We start from the raw sequence: 21,064 nt of genomic DNA on the forward strand, positions 1-21,064 counted from the left end.
ATCATGAGTATTTGCTTCATTTGGCATCGTGACAGTTCACTAAATCTAAATTCACTAAACTTAACTTCACTAAGCTAAACTCTTTTTTTTTTTTTACAAAATTTAATCTAAATTTATAGGGGACAACAATCCACTTAACATGCTCACAAATATTATAACTTAAAAACTTTTAAAATCAAAGAAATATTAACTTAAATTACGAGGAAATAATTCTTTTATTTCAAGGAAATAATTATTTAAGTTGATGAATTTAAACGAGATCTTATTTGATGACACAGTCAAAAAGCAATTTTTACTGCTCTTCAACGAACTTTTTTTCCCTTTCATAACATCTTTGCTCTTTTGATAGAATTTTTAGGGATCAAATATCTTGTATAAATATTTTAAGTCAATTATCTTATTCAATATAAAAGATATTTTGGTTTTCTCACGTATCTCAAATAATTTTTCAAATATTTGGTTTTTCTTTACTTTTTTTTTACCTGTATGCAAAACATTTCCAAATGAGTTCCAAAAAAATTTTTTTAAAATTAGTTCTAAATTTTGTAAAATAAAAACTTTATTGCAAAAAATGTAGCTATAAAAATTTGATGTCAATTTTAAGTTCAACATAATTAAGTAAGAGCAAGTGCCAAGTTTAAATTAATAAATTTTTTTGTAGACCTATGAAATAACTTAAAATTTACATTTAAAAAAATGACTTTTTTGAATAAAACTTGATATGAGCATTTTAAGTTATTTTACAGCTATAATTTTTTTTTAAATTTTTTTAATAAAAAATTATGAATTTTAAAATCTCTATAAAATTTTGGTTCTTTTTAGACACAGGTTAATGTATTTTTGGAAAAATAAAGTTTTTCTGATATATGGGACTCAGCATGTAATAAAGGGGGATTTAGGGTGACCCTTCTAAAGGTAAACAAAATCAACGCTTTTTAGTTATTTTCAAATCAAAGTTCATCTATTTTTTGTACTGGAAAGAGGGGATACCAAAGCTATACCCCAAATATATATATATATATATATATATATATATATATATATATATATATATATATATATATATATATATATATATATATATATATATATATATATATATATGAACAAAAAATGTTTTTATATTTTAGGACCTCTACTTTCTCACATTGAAAAGAAAGGTGTTTTTACAGAAAGAGAAGCCAGTCTTGTAGTGCAGGATATTGCTACAGCCCTGAGATTTTTGCATAACAAAGGTAACTTAAAAAATATACAAACATGTACATGTAAAATTTTTTTCTACTTCCTTCTGTAAATCTAATTATTGTTTTCGTTGTTGCATTTTTACTATTCAAGACAAGGCTAGAGTTTTTTTATAATTATGTTTACATTTTTTATCAAGTAAATAGTTTTTAAGCATATAGCATGCTTTACTGTCTCCTACTGAGTATTTTATAGTAAATATAAATGTTTGGTAAAAGTAGTTATTGTATTATTGTGCTATTCCTTTGTTTAAATTAGTTATTATTTATTGTTTATACGTTTTATATCTTTTATAGGAATTTCTCATAGAGATTTAAAACCAGATAATATTTTATGCATCAATAAAGATGAGGTAAGTGGTATGTGTGTGCATTTTGTGTATATTATGGGAAGTTTAGAATATTTTAAAAAACATAATTTAAAAGTATGAATAGTGGAATAGTACAAGTTTAAACATTTTTAAAAAGTTATAAACTATTTGCTTATTTGTTTATTTATAATAAAAAAATTGTTTGCTTTTTGTCTTAGATAGTTCCAGCTGTGATATGTGATTTTAACTTGGCTAGTGGTATTTCAATAATTGATGAGAGTGTAACCACTCCAGAACTGTATACACCAGTAAGATTCAAGTTTTAATAACTTTAAAGTAAAATTTATTAAGTTAAACAAAGTGAGCCACTCACCAATACCACCACTAACACACTTGGTTTATACTGCAGTATAATTTAATTATGTTTAACAGAAGTAAGGCTTCTTAGCTGTTGAGACAATTTACCTAGAAAAAGGGACACTCTTAACTACCTTTTTTAGTCTGGATCCTTAATCTTTAATTCTTAATTTATAATATCAAATATGAAGCAAGCAATAATGAACATTTAAATAGAGATGATCTTGGTACACTCATTAAAATATTAGTAATATTTAATTTAAGGTTGGGTCTGCTGAATACATGGCTCCAGAAGTAGTTGATGCATTTGTTAGTGAGGCTGCTTATGACAAAAAGTGTGATATTTGGAGTCTTGGAGTTATACTGTAAGTCATACCTTTTTTTTTTTTTCTTTTTTTTTTGAAATTTGCATTTTAATTTAAATATTGTTTTGTATTTTTGCAGTTTTGTATTTTATAATATGTCAGTATTTTTTTTTTGATAATATTAATTATTAATACTATTGAGTATATACAATTTTGTTATTGTTTTTTTGTGTGTTTTTTATTAACCGGTTTTTTATTTATAATCGACAATTGATATTTTGAGGGAAAAAAACTCACTAAAGTTACAAATTATTTTACTTAAAAATCTCAATAGTTTATAATTAATTGTTTCTGTGACATTTGTTGTTGCAGTTAAATTTTAAATAGGGTACAGATTAAATATAATATAGATATATAAAATAAATGTAAACAAGATATTAAATATATGGTGTATATATAAAAATTAGGTTATATAATAAAAAATATAAAAAATTTGTTTGTTGCATTTTCTATTAAAAATATCACGTTTTTAACAATATGCATGCAATACAATATGTCAAGAGTCAGATTTCAAAAATTTTATGACCGAGAGTTTCAGAATGACATTTATAAGCATTAATTTTTGGGGATCTTTCTAAAAAAAAATTTTTTGTAGATTGCAAATTGTAATCTACAAAGTTTGCAAACTGTGTATATCTACAAATTTGCAAGATTTTAAATTTTGTAGATTCCAAATTTTTTTTGTCAGATTTCAGAAATATTATGACCAAGAGTTGTGTTGATTTTAGAATGACATTTATAAACATTAATTTTTGGGGATCTTTCTGAAAATATTTTAGCTTAGATGTAGCTTCAGAAATATTATGACCAAGCGTTGTGTTGATTTTAGAATGACATTTATAAACATTAATTTTTAGGGATTTTTCTGAAAATATTTTAGCTTAGATGTAGCTTAGATGTAGCTAGTTACATAGCTTGTATTATTCTTGGAAAAACAGAAACCTCCCAGAAAATATTCTATAGGGGAATTAAAAGGGAAAAAAACCTCCCAGAAAATATTCTATATGGGAATTAAAAGGGAAAAAAACAGTGGACTTGTTTGCCACACTATGCGTTGCTCTGATACAAAATGAGAAAATAGGCTAATAAATAAAGAAGCATTCAAGCAAATATATTAAACTAAATTTTTCAGATGTCATCAAACTTTGGTTTATATTTCTATATTTAAAAGAAAATTATTTTTTTTTTTTGTTTTTATTGAAATAGAGGTACATATCAGATGTCATAAACAAATAGTTAGCTGTATCCTTTTCTGCCAAGAAAGTTAGACATGCATGACCAACTTTTGAAGTTTTGTTTTTCTTGTTTCTGGCTTCAATAGCATTCTCAGACAAAAAACCTATCGAAGGATACTTAAAGTACATAATATAAGAAGCACCATGAATTATTCTATGCACAGATTGTGACATAGTTATAGTTTTTTTAAATGTATAGTTAGTAATAATAGGTGTATCTGATCTTGTAGTCATGCTGTTCATATCAATGAGTAAGTCTCGAAACAACTTATTCATTCTGATTCTCGAAACAACTTATTCATTCTGATTCTCGAAACAACTTATTCATTCTGTAATTTTGATTTAAAAAGTATGGTTTTTTACTTTCTTCTCAAAAAACAGTATAACTTGCATTTTAAATTGGCTAAAAAACGTTTATTACGTGGTGCAGCATTGTTATTATAACCTATTCAACAATTAAATTCAATCTTTGTTATTTAGATGCATAATATAGTTTGCGTATATTCAAAATAAGAATAGAATTACTCATTTTATGTATGTTTAATACCATAACCAAACAAAAGAATATGTTCATAACTTATAACTACAATACTTTTAATTTTATAAGTAGTAATATGAAACACAAATTAAGATATAATGTGTTGTATATATCATTTAACAAGTGAAGCAAAACTATATAAAATATAGCATATACTTGAATAATATATTAAGTATTTTTCAGGCTTTTATAATATTTACAAATATATTCTTGGTTATTTAAATTAATGATAATGATAAATACTAAGCATGCAATAAATATGTATGAAGGAAACGAAAAGTGCAAGTTTGAAAACAAATTTTAGTTAAGATCTAATAAAAAAAAGAAATTGTTTATTATTAAGGCAGCTAAACCTGAAGTTACAGGTAATTTCTAATTTATAAGAAACTTGAACAATTTAATGTATATTATATATTTGAGATAGAGAGTGATCTAAATTATCTCAATAAAATATAATGAACAAAAACAAATATGCATTTAGATATTCAACTTCAAACAGGCATGGATATTCTACAACATCTAGCATACCTGCAATCTATACTGCCTAAACCACAAAAAAAATCTGTTTGGTTATGTGCTCGCTTCGTAAAAATTTTGCAAGATGTGAAAATTTGGATTGTAACTGTGTTTTAGCTAAGGTTAAGTAACCCTGGATAAAAGCAGGGTTTGAAGTTGTTAGTGACACTCAACTATTCATAAATCTTATTAAACTTGACAAGCAGTATTCTAATTAAAAAAAAACAATGAAAAAAGAGGCTCTCCTAAAGATTTAACAAATCAGAAAAACTTCAAGAATTACTTAAAAGTTTTTTGGTTAGGCAAGACAGACTTGAAGAACATTATTAGGACCGACAAAAAAAGATCTGACAAGGATAAGCTCGAAGACTTGATGTTTTTGGAAGATTAGAAGGAGAAAGAAAGTTTATTCTAGGAACAGAGGATAAGAAATTTAGTAGAAAGGTAAAACTTTACAATTAAAAGTATTAGTGATATTTTTCTTGTAAAATATTTCGTTATAATTTATACTATTTTATGATTTTAGACAGCAGAGAGTATTAGAAAGAAAAATAGAACGAAGGATGTGCGATCAGCAAAATCTAATTATGAAATTGAACTCAATTCTGATTTGAGTTCTGATTCATCTTATGATTCTGATTTTGAGCCAAGTAACTATTATCAAAAAGAACCATCTCAATCTAACTGTACAGTAACTGCAGAAATTCTAATAGATGTGTATGCCATGAATGTTGCCCTAATGGCTACATTAAGTGATGTTTTGCCAAATGTTTTGCAAAAAGTGACAAGTGCCATTTTAACTGAAGCTGGTGTTGAATTTACAGATATACATTGCAGTAAATCAACAGCCTTTAGAAAAATGAAATTAGCACATGAAAATATGTAAACCTTAGCAAAAGTGGATGTAAAAAATGCAATAGAAGCTTCTCCTTATCCATGTATTATACATTTTGATGGAAAAACTTTTCATGAAATTAATGCAGGAAAAAAGTTCAAGATTGGTAGGCTAGCAGTTCTTGTGAATATTAAGGGTGAGATGCACCTACTAGGTGTTCCTCCTTTAACTTCCTCTTCCGGTAAGGATCAATATACAAGTATTTTAAACCTACTAAAGAAATATAAACTTGAATCAAAAGTAGGTCTTTGTTTTGATAGAGCTGCAAGCAATACCGGGATCAAAATTGGTTCAATCAATACGATATACAATGATTTAAATAAATATCTTTTAAAATTACCATGCAGGCATCTCATAACAGAATTAAGAATAGTGCATTTTTGGAAACATACAACAATTGAGTTGACTACAGGACCAGAAAACTTATTCTTTCAAAAATTTAAGAGCCTATTTGAACATCCTAATTTTAGTTATGCCCCAAGTGATCTGTGCAAGTTTAACTGGAAGGAGGTGAGTGGTAGTATAAGTGAAAAGGCTGCTAAAGATTCTATGAATTTTTGAAAAGCATATATAGAAAGAAAGGGGATTGGAAGAGGAGATAAACGTAAAGACAGAAGAGAGCTGGCTGAATTAGTTGTGACTTATCTATCGCCTTCTGTTTATAAAATCAGGAAAACTGGAGCTATCCATCAGATGCTTCAATTTAAAATATTTGTTGGAATCCAAAAACAGTTGATACTGTGCTTGATTCGTTTTACAAGCACACTTGGTACTTGGACTCAACTATGATTCCACTAGCTCTATTGGATGAGGATTTGCCTTCACATGAAAAACAAAAAATTACAGCTGCAATTCTTGCATTTAAAATGCCCAAGACTGAACACTTTAAAAATGAAAACATAAAAAAAGAAAGACATCAGAAAAGGGATAGAAAAAAATGCTAGTACTGAGAAAGATCCACTAAGCTTAGCCCCTTTGGTAGATGAGTTTTCTTACCTTATGTTTATTTTTAGTGGTTTAACTGAAGAAAGAATAAAAGACTGGCTTTCACTTCCATTGCAATACTGGCATATGCAGTCTTCGTTTAAAATTTTGAAAATGATGCCAATGGCCTTATTGTTTTCAATAACCATTCGGAAAGAGCAGTCGGAATGATACAACAATATGTCCATTGTTACAACAACGAAGAAGAAAAGCAGAACAGACTGATATCAGTTGACAGAGTTTGCTCTGCTTTCAGGTTTTCCGGAAAAAGCTTCACCAGTCTAACTAAAAAAAGATTATCTGATAGACTTTCCTCCTTAGCGAAGAAACAAAACAGGAAAAAGATTAATTAGATAAACTATAGAAGAAACTTCTATAGTTTATCTAATTAATCTTTTTTTACAAAATCTTTATCTACAAAATCTTTAAATAATTAAAAAAAATTTTTTTGATTGGATAAGTGCATGTATTTCCTTGAGTAACGGCTCAGCACTTTGGTACCTAACTGCGCCCAAAGCTAATCAACTTGCTTGCTTTTGCTTTGTATAAATATTTTTTAGGAAAGATAAATGATTGTTTGCCCAGGCAATATTAAATAGTTTATATGACTATGTATAAATGTATAAATAGTATAAATTTTTTAAACATATTTTATTCAAAAGATGTTTTGTTTTGTACATAATCACCAGAGTCTTTGAAACTTTTTCTCGACTACCTTTATTTGGCTTTTCCAATTTAAATGCTCATCAAAAATTATTCTAAGTATTTTCATTGCAAAAACTCTTTTTTTTTAATAAACTTTTAAAAAAAAAAAAATTTATTTTTATTCATAAATTTTTTCATTATTTGTTTAGTTATTTATTTTCTAATTTTAACATTTAAAAAAATATTTAAAACCTCAAATATTTATATTATGCTCATTGCTATAAATTGTTATTGCGCTATACTTAATGTTAAAAAATGATGAAGTATTTATTATCTCAATCAAGATTTTGATAAAAAATTTGGATTATAAGTATAAGATTATATTGAATCGTAATGTGCAAAAACCACATATGTTACAAAATCAACATTTTCAGTAAATTTGAAAAAATCTTTTTATTTCTTAAGTATTAATAATTTATTTTTATAGACTACTTGAAAACTGCGTATTTACTAATGATGTAAGGTAATTTGGCACTTGTTTGATTTTTTCAGAATATCATTGATACTTCACATAAGGAGGAATAATTTTCGCAATAAAATCTCCAAATTTTGCAAAAAAGTAAAAAAAAATGCGAAGTGTGGTTTTTGTAGACAAATTAAAAAATTGTAGTCATAACTTAAGGTTTTACTTTATTCTGATATTACAAATAATAAACGTACATAAAATGAGTAATCTATTCTTATTTTGAATATATCCAAACTATATTATAAATCTAAATAACAAAGATTGAATTTAATTGTTGAATAGGTTAAAAACAACACCGCACCACGTAATGTCTTTTTATTTTTTAAAAAAACTTAATTATTTTGTTTATAAAAAGACAATTGTGAAAATAAATAACAAGAAAAAAGGAGAAGAAAAAAAGTTCAACAAGAAAAAAGAAAAAGAAAAGAAAATGAAACTAATGAAACATTTGAAAAACAGCTGCTAAAGATACCAAGGCTCACATCTTTTTTTGCTTCAACTTCAAACACAATACAACTAGAAAATAATAATTCAACCGAAAAAGTATTCTGCAATAAAAACATCAAATATGTCAAATACAACTAAAATACCACTAAAAAAAGCAGAAGTTAAAAATATATGTAATTTATCTAAAATTATTTGTGAGCAAAACCCTTCTGATTTTGCAAATTTTAAAGATGTTATAATGGTAGAAGAAAAAAAGTTCATTTTATCTGTCAGTTCTTGTCGTTCTGAAGGATCTTTTCCTAAAGATGATAAAAATCATTCTTTCTCTATAACATTGAAATTAGCTAAAAATTGTAGTTCTTTTTGAGGGCAAAATGGTTCACTGGAAAATATTTATAATGGTAACTTTTTATCAGATGTTTAATTAATAGCAATATATGATAGTGTTTTGAAAGAAGTGATATCTTTTCCTTGTGGCCATGTTAATTACTTATCAAAAAATTCAGAATGAAACTATTTGTCAAAAAATTTAGAAAGAAAAATTATCAATGATATCAATAAAGCTCCTTTTTTTTAAAAAGGTTGTCGATACTACTCAAGATTTATCTAAAACAGACCAACTTAGTATTTCCTTTCGATTTGTTAAAGTTTGTTATAATATAAATGGATCTCTGCTCCTAATAAAAATTGAAGAAAAATTTATAGGGATTTTTAAAGTTAACAATCAATTGGCAAGTGCAATATCAAATCAAATTATTAACATACTAAAATTATTTGGTCTTGACTCGAAAAAATGTAGGGGACAAGGTTATGATGGGGCAAGCAACATTAGAGGCATTTACATTGGGGTACAAACAAGAATAAAAGAAATAGAAAAAACCGCAAAATTTATTCATTGTGCAGCCCACAATTTAAATTTAGTTATAAATGATGCTATAAATGGGGTGCCAGATATTAGCAACTTTTTTTCTAGTATACAAGAAATATATACGTTTTTTGGTATTAGCATAAATAGGTCGGGCATATGATCAAAAATATATCAGGAGAATCAGAAGCAACGTTAAAAAAACTAAATCCAACATGCTGGGTGTCTTGTTTATCATCTTGTTTAGCCATAAAACATAGATATGTAGATGTAATCAAAGCTAAAACTAATAATTATTTTGGAAAACAATAAAATTATATAAATAGCACAAGCGACTGGTTTTAGAAAGATAATAGATTGTTTAGATTTTCTTTGCATATTGGTGTCAATTATAAAATATTAGTACCATTAAATATTGTTTTAAAATTATCGCAATCTAAAAATATGGATTTGGTTAAAGTTTGTTTATTATTAGAAACTGGAATAAAAGAAATAAAATCACTGCGTAATAATTTTGATAATATTCTTGCAAAATCAAAAGCTCTTGCTATAAAGTAGAATATAGTTCAAACTTTTAAAATAATATGAATGAAATGAACAAAAAAACTGTTTGATGACAGTTGTGTAGATTTTCGTTTTGAAACAGCTGAACATCAGTTTTAAATTGATGTATTTAACACAGTTATAGATATAGTTATAAATCAGATAGATTCTTGTATAGCTTTTTTCATTTTTAAATCTCAAAAATATAGTATTATTAGATTCTCACAAAATATTTAAAGATGTCACAAATTTGCAAAATAAATATCCAATGCCTTTCTAAATCAAATAATTTTGTTTAAAAAAACTTTCAAAATGGAGATTAAAGATGTGGACAGTTTTATTTTTTCATATTTTGGGTTTTATTTGTCATATTTTGGGTTTGCTCAAATTATTAAAAATAACATATTGTGATATAAGTTGCTCACAGGTACCCTGAATTTTTTTGATTTTGAATATAGTATGGCTTTTTGAGAAAATTTAGTAAGAAATTTTATAAATAACCATGTAGTTGTACCAAAAACAACTTACTTTTCACACTCAAAACTGAAACAACTACAGAGCAAACTTCATACAGGGATAGATTGTCTACTACAAAATTCAAAAAATATAAATTATTTAAAAAAAAACATTAATTTTTTTTAACGTTTGTATCAAATTTACTAATGACTATAAGATGTTTGAAATTTCCCAATTTGTATGAGTGAAAGGAGGAGAAAAATCTGTCAAGTCTTGTTTTTCTAAAAAGTTAACAGAAGAAAACAAAAATCTATTGTCTTAGTTTGATGCTGAGCTTATGCTGAGATTCAGTCTAAACAGGATACCGAAGATAATAAAAAGGTGGTTCTTATTTTGATATTTGAAGTTTTTTGAAGGGTTATGAGAGATATTTAACAACAATTGAGAAAGAGAGAGAAAAAAGTGGCCATTAGACCTTAGAGTGAAAAAAAAAACATTATCAACTATATATACATATATATATATATATATATATATATATATATATATATATATATATATATATATATATATATATATATATATATATATATATATATATATATATAGTGTTTTACTTTAACTAGCTTCACTAAAAAGCTCTATAAAATTAATATATTATAATAAAAATATTATTTTATGCTACATTCCCAAATAGAAACAATATTTTGAAAGTTGATGATTTAAAATAAATCATTGCCCTCAGACTTAAAGTTATTTTGTTATTATTTAGTGTATTAAAAGAACTATTCCTGGTGTAATAAGCAATAATGTTAATAATTTTGTTGCAACAGTTTTACAACATAGATCTCTTGAACCAGAGAATGTTGATGTTAAAATTGGGGTAGATGGAGGGCAAGGCTATCTTAAGGTTACCTTATCAATTACATTAAAGCCAGAGCTAGAAGCTCATTTGAGTGAAAAAAAAGTGAAATATTCTGATGAGTATGGATGTAAAGATTTCAAGTATGCTAGTGTTCACAAAACTTTAGTTTTGGCAGTATTACCCTCTATTGATGAAAAAAAAGATAGCTTTTAACTTTTAAAAAGTGATAAATTAGTCGATGTTCTAACTAAAAAGCCTAAATTGTTATCAGAAGTTATTTCTAAATACGATCCTCAAAGAGTCATTCCAATAGGTCAAACAGTCAAACATAATATATGCAACTATATGATCCACTCGCAGGGGTCTTGTGCACATGGACTACTTTCTAAATCAAAAGAAAAATTTCATGGGATATGATATAGAGTCTTAGGTCACCTTCAGGGTACCCGTGTGCTCTTTAACTGAATCAATCATAGCACTTATGCTATATTTGACATTACCCGTTAGCCTGGCAACTGCAGAAAGATCTTTCAGCACATTAAAAAGAATAAATATGCATTTAAGGACAATGATTGACAAAGAATGTTTGTCTGCATTAAGTCTATTAGCTATTGAAGCAGAAGAAGCAGCTCAATTAGATTTAGAAGATGTAATAAACCAATTTGCAGCCTATAGGCACAAATAAAACAAATTCATTAGAACTTCTACATACAATACTAACACACTATAACGTTCTGGCTTCTGTCATTAATATATCATTAATTTGTGTTTTAGAATATGGTTTTTTGTTTCTACGTATAATTTTTTTGTCAAAAAGGAGGTTAAAGTCAAAGGGGGAGAGTAGAGAATGACAGATAAATAATTTAGGTGTCTGGATTAAAATTTTGCGGGGGGGGGGGGGCAATTTTTTGTTGCTATGCTACTGTGTATATATATATATATATATACGTACATATATATATATGTATTTATGTGTGTGTGTGTGTGTGTATATATATATATATATATATATATATTAGTATACATATGATATATGGAAACTAATAATTTCACTTACTCGTTAAAAAATATACCTATACTAGATGAAAAAAATTATACTATTTCTTTGATTGAAAAAGTTGAGCATTTTATTAAAAGAATTCGTTGGAAAGCCCATTTTTTCTTAAAACCAAATACAAAAACAGATGATACATTTAATAATAATGATAATTATGGATTTAAAACAAAAAATACCCCACCTTTTATACCTGATTTGGAAATTTTGAAAATGACCTATTACATTTAATTAAAACAATAAAGTTTCGCCCTATAAAAAACGAATTTCAAACAGAATTAAAGTTAGATGTTAAAAAAATTAAATCAAACCCTAATATTTTGGTTTTTGCTGATAAAACAAATAATATTTACCAACTCACAACAGAAAACTATGAAAAAATTTTACGCGACAATATTACTAGTTCTTATGAAAAAGCCCCTAAAAATTTGGAAAAGGCTATTAATTTAGAAGCGCAAAGTATTGCTAAAAAAATAAACCTTGATAATAGAATTGAATCAATTGCCCCTGCCCAAGCCTTCGCAACACTAAAAGACCATAAACCAAATTTTCAAAACAAACTTCCTTGTAGGTTATTGGTTCCTTAAAAAAGTGAGATTGGACATGTAAGCAAAATTAAATTGGACAATATTAATAATATTCTTAGAAATAAATTAAATTTGCAACAGTGGAAAAATACCACTGATGTTATAAATTGGTTCTCCATAATCGAAAATAAAAATGACTGTACATTTATTCAATTTGACATTAATGATTTTTCCCCTCAATAACCGCAGATATTTTAGATAAGACTATTGAATTTGCAAAAAGGCACACAGTTATTCCTGATGACACAATCCGTATAATAAAACATTGTAGAAAAACCTTACTTTATTTTAATAAGGAAACTTGGAAAAAGAAAAACATACATGACTGCTTTGATGTAACAATGGGCAGTTATGACGGAGCAGAAATTTGTGAATTTGTTGGACTATATATTTTAGATTTGTTAAGTAAAATAATCAATATAAAAGATTTAGGCCTTTATCGCGACGATGGTTTAATAGTAACTAGTAGAAAATCTGGTCCACAGCTCGACAAAATTAGAAAAGATATTATAAAAATTTTAAAAAATACTGGCTTTCAAATCGAAATAAACATAAATTTAAAAATTGTGAATTTTCATGAAAATCATTTCTAAAGAATTCTTTTTATAATAGTGTCAGCAAATTCCACAAATGTGTGAAAATTTACTGTAGTTAAGACATTTGCAACTTCCTGTAATTTAATTTTTGATATAAATTGAAGTTTTATTAATTTGATCATTCATTTCTGATGAATCTTTGTTGATGAAACACAGTGTTAAATAGAAAAAAATTTTGTTAAGTGATTTTCTACTGATATATAATTGCTCTGTTCTTTTAAGAACATTGAACACTCTATTGTGTAGAATACTTTTTAAAGTTGTTTAAATATATATATATATATATATATATATATATATATATATATATATATATATATGTATATATATATATATATATATATATATATATATATATATATATATATATATATATATATATATATATATATAACTCTAAACTGGTTGTCAGAAAGTTTTTCCGTATTTTGTTGACAAAAAGTAAAATGCAAGACTGCAATTTTTTTTTATTAATTGATAGACTGCCTGCCCCAACCAAACCCTCAGTAGATGTAGCAGCATTCCCTTGCGAGTCAGGCTAAAAGATAGTCGATTTACACTCCGTGCATGATTTACAGTAAAAAAATAATAATAAAAACATTTTATTAAAAAAAATAAAAATAAAAACATTTTATTAAAAAAAATAAAAATAAAAACATTGTTTATATTGTTAAAAACATTCAGAATGATTTAAGAACATTCAGAATGTTTTAAAAAACATTCTGGTCAATTAAATTTGCGTTTTTGCAGTTTTTTTAAAAAATGATTAATTTGTAATTAAATTAATGGTTTTTACTTTCTGACAACATGCAAATGTTGGACGAAAGTCAAAAGTAATTAAAAGTGATGTATTTGTTGGCATAAGACTCATTTTTTTCCTTCCATACTTCCCAAATGCAACAATCTATAGAACTATATATATATATATATATATATATATATATATATATATATATATATATATATATATATATATATATATATATATATATATACACACACACACACATATATGTATATAAAAGTAACCATTTTAAAACATTATACCACACTTAGAAGTTAAAACATTAAACCACAACTTAGAAGTTATAACTTCAAGACTAAGAATGAATGTACCGCTCTGCATCCAGTTTTGTTTTTAATGTTTAACAAAGCCAGTTAATTAACCGTTTTTCGAATAAAACCCACTACAGTTGAATTGATTTTATACCATGTTGCTACAGAGTTAGCCAGAATATTATTTCACTTATGAAAATTTATAAGAAATAAAAAAGAGACTATGGAGTAACATGGTCCAATCAATCAATCTTCACGGACACACAAAAACAATGATCTAACCATTTTTTCTTTCTTTTCATGGTTTTAAATTTACAAATGTATCTTCAAAATGTATCAAGTAAAGTTTTATTTCCGCTACGCGACGCATAGTGTGCCGGTGGACAAATGTCATGACACATAGCATGCCAGTGGACAAATTTCATGATGCATAGTGTGCCAGTGGACAAATATGCCCAAATATTTCCCGAATTCTGGGTATTTCTTTAAAATTTAAATTGTCAGGATATCCAAATAGTTTTTAGAAATACAGGTTAAAAATATTTATTTTGTCATCAAATAGTTAAAACAATAAATGTTTCGTTTGTTACATTTAGTTAGGTTATGCATTATTTGTACAAGTGTACAACTAATTTTTTCTTATTTGTACGAGGATATTTATTATTAATTATTTTGACTATTTCACCAAAAAGCCTAAATTACTTTAATAATTTTTTCATACAAATTATATCAATTTATAAACTCTATTTAAATAAGTTTTGAAATACTTTTCTTTTATATAAAAGAATGCTTTTTACTGCACTGATCCCTATTTAAGTCAGTCCATGTATGTACATACTAGGGCAGATCCAGACCATCTAATGGCGAAGAGTAAGGGCGATTTTTAGGTCTTTTAATTCAGTGGACCTCAAACATTCAGGAAAGAAAGGGGAACAATTTTTTGAATCGGTGGATCCAGACTGGGGGTGGGCAATTTTTAGGTTTGAATCATAATACACTTATTACTAGGTTTAAATCGTCACATACACTGCTTGATTCTGAAGGTTTTAGGTTGAATTTCAAAAGACAAGGTTTTTTTTCAGATTCTATTAATATGTTATTTGTTTTATTCAATTTAATATTAATTTTAATTTTTTATTTTAATTTTCAAAGAAACAAAGAATGTCTAATAGATACGCTAACAAATATGCTATTGAGCGAAAAAATAGTCCGGATACAAACACTGAATATGAAATTCAAACTGTTTTGCCTTCAATAAGACTAAGAAGGAATGCTTCGGAATTAATAATTCCGAAGCATTCCTTCTTAGTCCAAAATTGATATTTTCTGAAGACCAGAAAATAATTTTTAATAACTATATCATTTAATTATTGTAGCTATCTCTTATAACAAATATTGTAGAAACCGACGTGACATTCCATTGTCTTGTCTTCAAAATATGGTTTACTTAATTAATAATACCTAGTTTCACCAATAGAGCTCTTAAAGCGGTTGGTGACTTGTTTAGAAATATTAAATGTATAACTGTATTAATTTTATAACTACATTTTATAACATTTTTATTTTATAAACATTTTTGTTAATAAAAAGTGTGATATTATTTTAAAAATTTAAATATTAAATATCAAATGACTCATCTTTTAAGGAAAAAAAATCATAATGAATCCAGAGATTCAATTTGTTTTTGTTGCTGTAACAAAACGGACAACTACTCTCTTTGTAGTATGCCGTCATTGGTGACAATAGTTCAAGACAATGTACACGAAGGGTTCAGTTTTGATATAAATGCATTTCCCACTGGACTTTGTTGCCATTGTAAAAATACTCTCTTTACCAAAAACATTATTCTATTTTATAAATATTTTATTAGTTTATTAAATTTTATTTAAAATATTTTACTAAAAATACAAAAAAATCTTGTTCACGGAAAGGAAAACCTATGAAAATGATTAAAAAGGTTTGGAAAAGAGAGTTACTTATAAAGGTTGGAAGGCTTACTTCAACGATAAATGCTTATGTCCAATATGTCGTATGACATCAGACAAGTGCACAAGTTTTTTAACTTAAGAGATTATATCATTGAGTCAAATGAAAGTTTTTGCATTAAAAGGTTAAACTCATTCTGCACATATTGGTTTCAACTAAATGGAAAGAGCATTCGGCACCCATGCACCCAAGTTTCAAGTAAAGGCCGAAAACTCGTTACAATTATCCACTAGTAGATTTTTATTTATTGGTTTATTTATTTATAATAACTTGCTGCAATACTCTTTTCTAATTTTAGGAGGATCACTGCTACCTGTAGAACCCAAACTAAGCTCCAAACAAATAAAGTTTACTGATACAATATTTAATATCAAGATAAATCATGATCTGCCTGAAAAAATTGTTCGTGATATCCTTAGATATTTATAAAAACATCTCAGTTGTCTAGGTGTTTAAATATTTTATAATATATATTAAACGGCGGTATATTAGTTTATTTTTAAAAAATTTGTAATAGTCAATGCAACTCACGCTATTTACAATTATGATATTTTAAAACTAGGTGTTGAAAAGAATTCAATTGCTACGGTTATGAAGCGTTCTCATGTTCTATAAAAGTTTTACAGATACAAAAAAATTGCTTTTTTTAATGGAAAGAAATATAAACTTGAAAACTCAGTATTAAAAGATGTTGTATACATAGAAGATATCACCAGACTTGTTCAAGAAATATGCTCTCTACGTGTATTAGATCCTATAAAAACCTCTTTCCTTTGGCAAGTAATGTCAAGGAGAATAACCATAATTTTGAAATGGATATTAAATTAATAAAGCTAAATCAGCTCAAATTTTTTGTCGCTTCTGATCTAAAGCTCATAAACGTACTTCTTGGCATATCAGTAAAAAAATTTGCCTAGTTTTATTAATTTTTTACAAGTATCTATTAAAACATTAAATCTCAGAATAACAAAACAATTTATTATAGAGTCATGGTAGAAAACATGCTTGTTTTTACTGTACTGTGTATATATATTTCTTACTGTACTGTGTGTGTATATATTATATATATATATATATATATATATATATATATATATATATATATATATATATATATATATATATATATATATATATATATATATATATATATATATTCTTATACTAAAAATGTTTTAGTTGCAAAAAGTTGTTTTGGCATGCTGCTAAAATCTATATGCATTAAAAATATCTTGCAGTTTATTGAATCTGCTGAATATTTAGAATACTATTGTAAAGATGTGTTTGACAAAACATTATCACGTGAATGGAAGTTCCATATTGTCAAATACCACCTTGTAGGTTTTCTTAAGAGAAATTAGAAACCTCGTGAACTTTTTTCAGAGCAAACAGCCGAGGCTACACATAAAAATTTAACAAAAAAATTGGAACGCTATGACGTTGCAGAGACTAATAAAAACGAATTGACACAAATTGAAGCTTAAAAAAAGTGGCTTCCGCCTTCAGCTATATGAGTATTTCAACTAATTAATTACATGCATGTTTTAACTTGTTTATATAATATATATAATCTCATCGTTTATTTGAAAAAAAAGCTATTTTCTATACATTTTATTTTGCTTTGAAACCTATAATGTACAGAACAGACCCAAAAAAATAATTCTAGTAGAATGATAGTCATAAAGCTATCAAACCATTAAAGGTATTATTATATATCAACCGCATTTTGAAAACAAAGACAATGGATGGTCACGTGGGTTTCTATGATATTTAAAATAAGAGATAACATTATAAAAATTATATTTTTTAAACACTATTTTCTGGATTTTGGAAAATATCAATTTTGTACCTAGAAGGAAAGCTTAGAGTTTTTTTTCAACACATTGCGGCTTGTACATATAAATGTTATTAGAATCTGAAGAAAAACCTCATGTCTTTTGAAATTCAACCTAAAACCCTTAGAATCAAGCAGTGCATATTAATATCCTAAAGTCCAATTTTTTTTTTTTTTTTTTTTGAATAAAAATAAATTATTTTTAAAAATTTTTAAAAAGCCTTCCTATTTTTAAACAACATGCTTTGTTAAATATACACAAATTTACAAAAAAAAAAGATTTTACCAAAATATCTAGGTAGGATCCTATCCTATTCTATCCATGTGTACATTCCACTGTGACTAAGGCTATAACAGTCGATTTATGTACATATTGATGCACATATTCTATAAAACATTGAAGAAAAAAAATGATAAACAATAATAGTTAAAAAATATACTTCGAAATAAAACTTTTTTTTAATTAAAACAAAATAAAAATTTTGCCATTCGTTCCTCATAGTTTTATCAATGTAACATAAGCAGTATTACGCCGCTTTCATACAAACCGAAAAATTAAAGTGTTTAAACAATTTTCGCGTGCAAATAATGTTAATATTCTTAGTTAGGGATCCATAAATTAGTTATTGTGCTTAAATTACACAACGCTAAATTTCAGTCATACACAAAACAAAAAAGATCAAAAGTTTTCCCTCGATGAGCCTTAAATTATATAAAAAATCAAAATAGCGCATAAAGTATAATAAAAATCGCCACGTAAAATAGCTTGAAATCTCATACTTCCGTTTTTTTAAAATATTTTGTGTGGCGTAATTTATGGACAATCGCACGAAATGAATTTTTATTTCCTGAACTTTCCGTATATGTATTAAAAAACTATTTTCCGGATATTTTTACGAAAAAATTTTCCATATTTTTTAAATATGACAAAGATAATGAATCTTCAACCAGAGGATCTTCTTTACTGGCATAACCAACAATACAAACCAAAGATATTTTAATTTCTTTAGACAAATCACTTTTAAAACAGGAAGAAATATTTTAATAAAAACATTAAACAAAGTAGCATCTTGCATTACATAAATACGTTTGTCACATTGACAAAACTTTTAAATCATTAAATCAAGTAATAATGCCAATATTCAAACTAAGTTTTTTTTTTTAATTTCAACCTTTTGAAGTATTTGCTGAACATTATTTAAATAAGTACCACCTGATCTAGTACAAATAAATTCTTCATAAATTCCTTTAATACTAACAACTATAAAATGTTTAATAAAAATTTAAAAAGATTTTAAAGACTCTAATGCTATCTGCATTATAAATTTGTTTTTAAAGCAGCAACAGCCTTTTCACAAAATACCTTTAAAGCAGCAACACCCTTATCACAATAATACTTTTTGTGATGAGAAAGTCAATTAGAAGAAAAATGTTATCAATACACTGCACCAGCTATAACGAAGATTCCGAAAAAGTTTTGATTTACTTTGTTATTATTGCAAAGAATAGCAATTATAGACCACAATTTTTTATGTTTTCAATCGTTTGCACTCTTTAATTGTATTGAAAATTGGCGTCTAAACCCGTTACTGTTAATACCTTATACAAAAACTGTTTAGACTGTTAAAATTGCAAAAAAAAAATTTCTATATTATGATATACCTACGATATTATGATATACCTATGATAGGTATATCATGCTTAACAATAGTTCACTAATTACTTGCGGTTATATCAAGGATATTTACAAATAATACAAGTACTTTTATTTATAAATATACTTGATGTTTATAAATATTACAAAAACCAATATTATTTGTGACTGACGTAATACAAGTACCAATATTATTTGAGTACCAATACTTTTTGTGGCTGACGTGAATTAATGAACTTGCGTGTCGTTTTTTAAATTCAATTTTTTAATATCACGTGCAGAAAAAAATCACGTGAAACTGATAATACATTACGTGTTAAATCGTTTAAATAGTAATTAGTTACACGTGTATTAGTTACAATTGCAAACACGTGAAATAAACTAATTTTTATGATCTGATGCAATTCCTATCCTTTAAAGTTACATCATGCCATCGAATCATCCCTTGTAATATAAATAATAGGAAAAATTTTTTTTTTTTTTTTTCAACGGCTAACAAACTTGGCGTGACAATGTTATTTAAATTACTCGCTTGAAATGTCGTTTAAACTGGTACCTGTATTGATTTTTTTTTTTTGTTTTTGTTTTATCTTGGCGTGATTAGTCAAGAAGCAGTCAAAATTGTCTTAGCGTCTGTTGATAAATGGTCATAGTAACTTTGTGTTTTCTTTATACTAGATGTAATAATAATTAGCTAAATCAAGTCAATTTCTGGTAGTTATATAGTTAAATATTTTCAAGTATCATTATTTGTTATTTGAAGTACGTTTGCAATTTTAATCGAAGTTTCTAGAAAATTTTTCTTTTTGTAAAAAAAAAAAAATGACGCTATTTTTATTTCTAATAAAAATAGTTTAATATCACAGTGTTAATATTATTTAAATAATTGTTTTTTTTTAATAAAATATGTCAATAAAACGAAACGTTATTATAAACACTTTAAAATAACAATAAAATGATTTTATTCAATAAAATTTTTTTTGTTCGATCTTTTAAAATTTCTTGAGAGATATCTTTATTCTTAATCTTTTTATAGACTTTTAAACAGTCTGTTTTTTTTTTGTTTTTTTTTTTAATTACTCAATAGTGTTTGCTAAGAATTTGTTTGTGCCACTTTTTGGATATTTTAAATTTTTCTACCCATTGTAGAGCGTTTTTCTAAAAGACGCTAAGTCGCTATTTATTGTTTTGAGAAAAACAAAACAAAAAAAATAATTATCAGGCAAAGAATTTTTGAAAATAAGTAATCTTGTAGTCGTTTATAAAGATGATGAACATTTTTTTGTCATACTAACTTAGTTAGATTTGTACTTTTTTTTCAATAAAGAATTCGAATGTTGAAAAAAACTCAACTTTTAAAAAAAGTGTATTTAGCGCCTTTAAAAAAAACGCTCTTCAATTTTTATAGTACTTATGAGAATACGCGCTTATTTTCAAAACGCGTGCCAACTTAAATATTAAAACTTTACTTAACTTGAAAAATAACACATAACTAATATTAGCAAATA

The 21,064-nt window shown here is 26.0% G+C and overlaps 1 protein-coding gene across 2 annotated transcripts in view; it reads left to right on the forward strand.

Annotated features, from left to right (window-relative positions):
- LOC100213847 (MAP kinase-interacting serine/threonine-protein kinase 1) overlaps positions 1 to 21,064 on the forward strand; it is a 72,280-nt gene that overhangs the window by 39,699 nt on the left and 11,517 nt on the right. For both annotated transcript variants that reach the window (XM_065801471.1, XM_065801472.1), the window contains 4 exons: positions 1,131 to 1,235; positions 1,539 to 1,594; positions 1,771 to 1,860; positions 2,174 to 2,274. In XM_065801471.1, coding sequence (XP_065657543.1) covers positions 1,131 to 1,235; positions 1,539 to 1,594; positions 1,771 to 1,860; positions 2,174 to 2,274 — 352 coding nt within the window. The remainder of the gene's footprint in view (positions 1 to 1,130; positions 1,236 to 1,538; positions 1,595 to 1,770; positions 1,861 to 2,173; positions 2,275 to 21,064) is intronic.

The sequence above is a fragment of the Hydra vulgaris genome, chromosome 07, assembly GCF_038396675.1.
Source record: "Hydra vulgaris chromosome 07, alternate assembly HydraT2T_AEP".
Lineage (NCBI taxonomy): Eukaryota > Metazoa > Cnidaria > Hydrozoa > Anthoathecata > Hydridae > Hydra > Hydra vulgaris.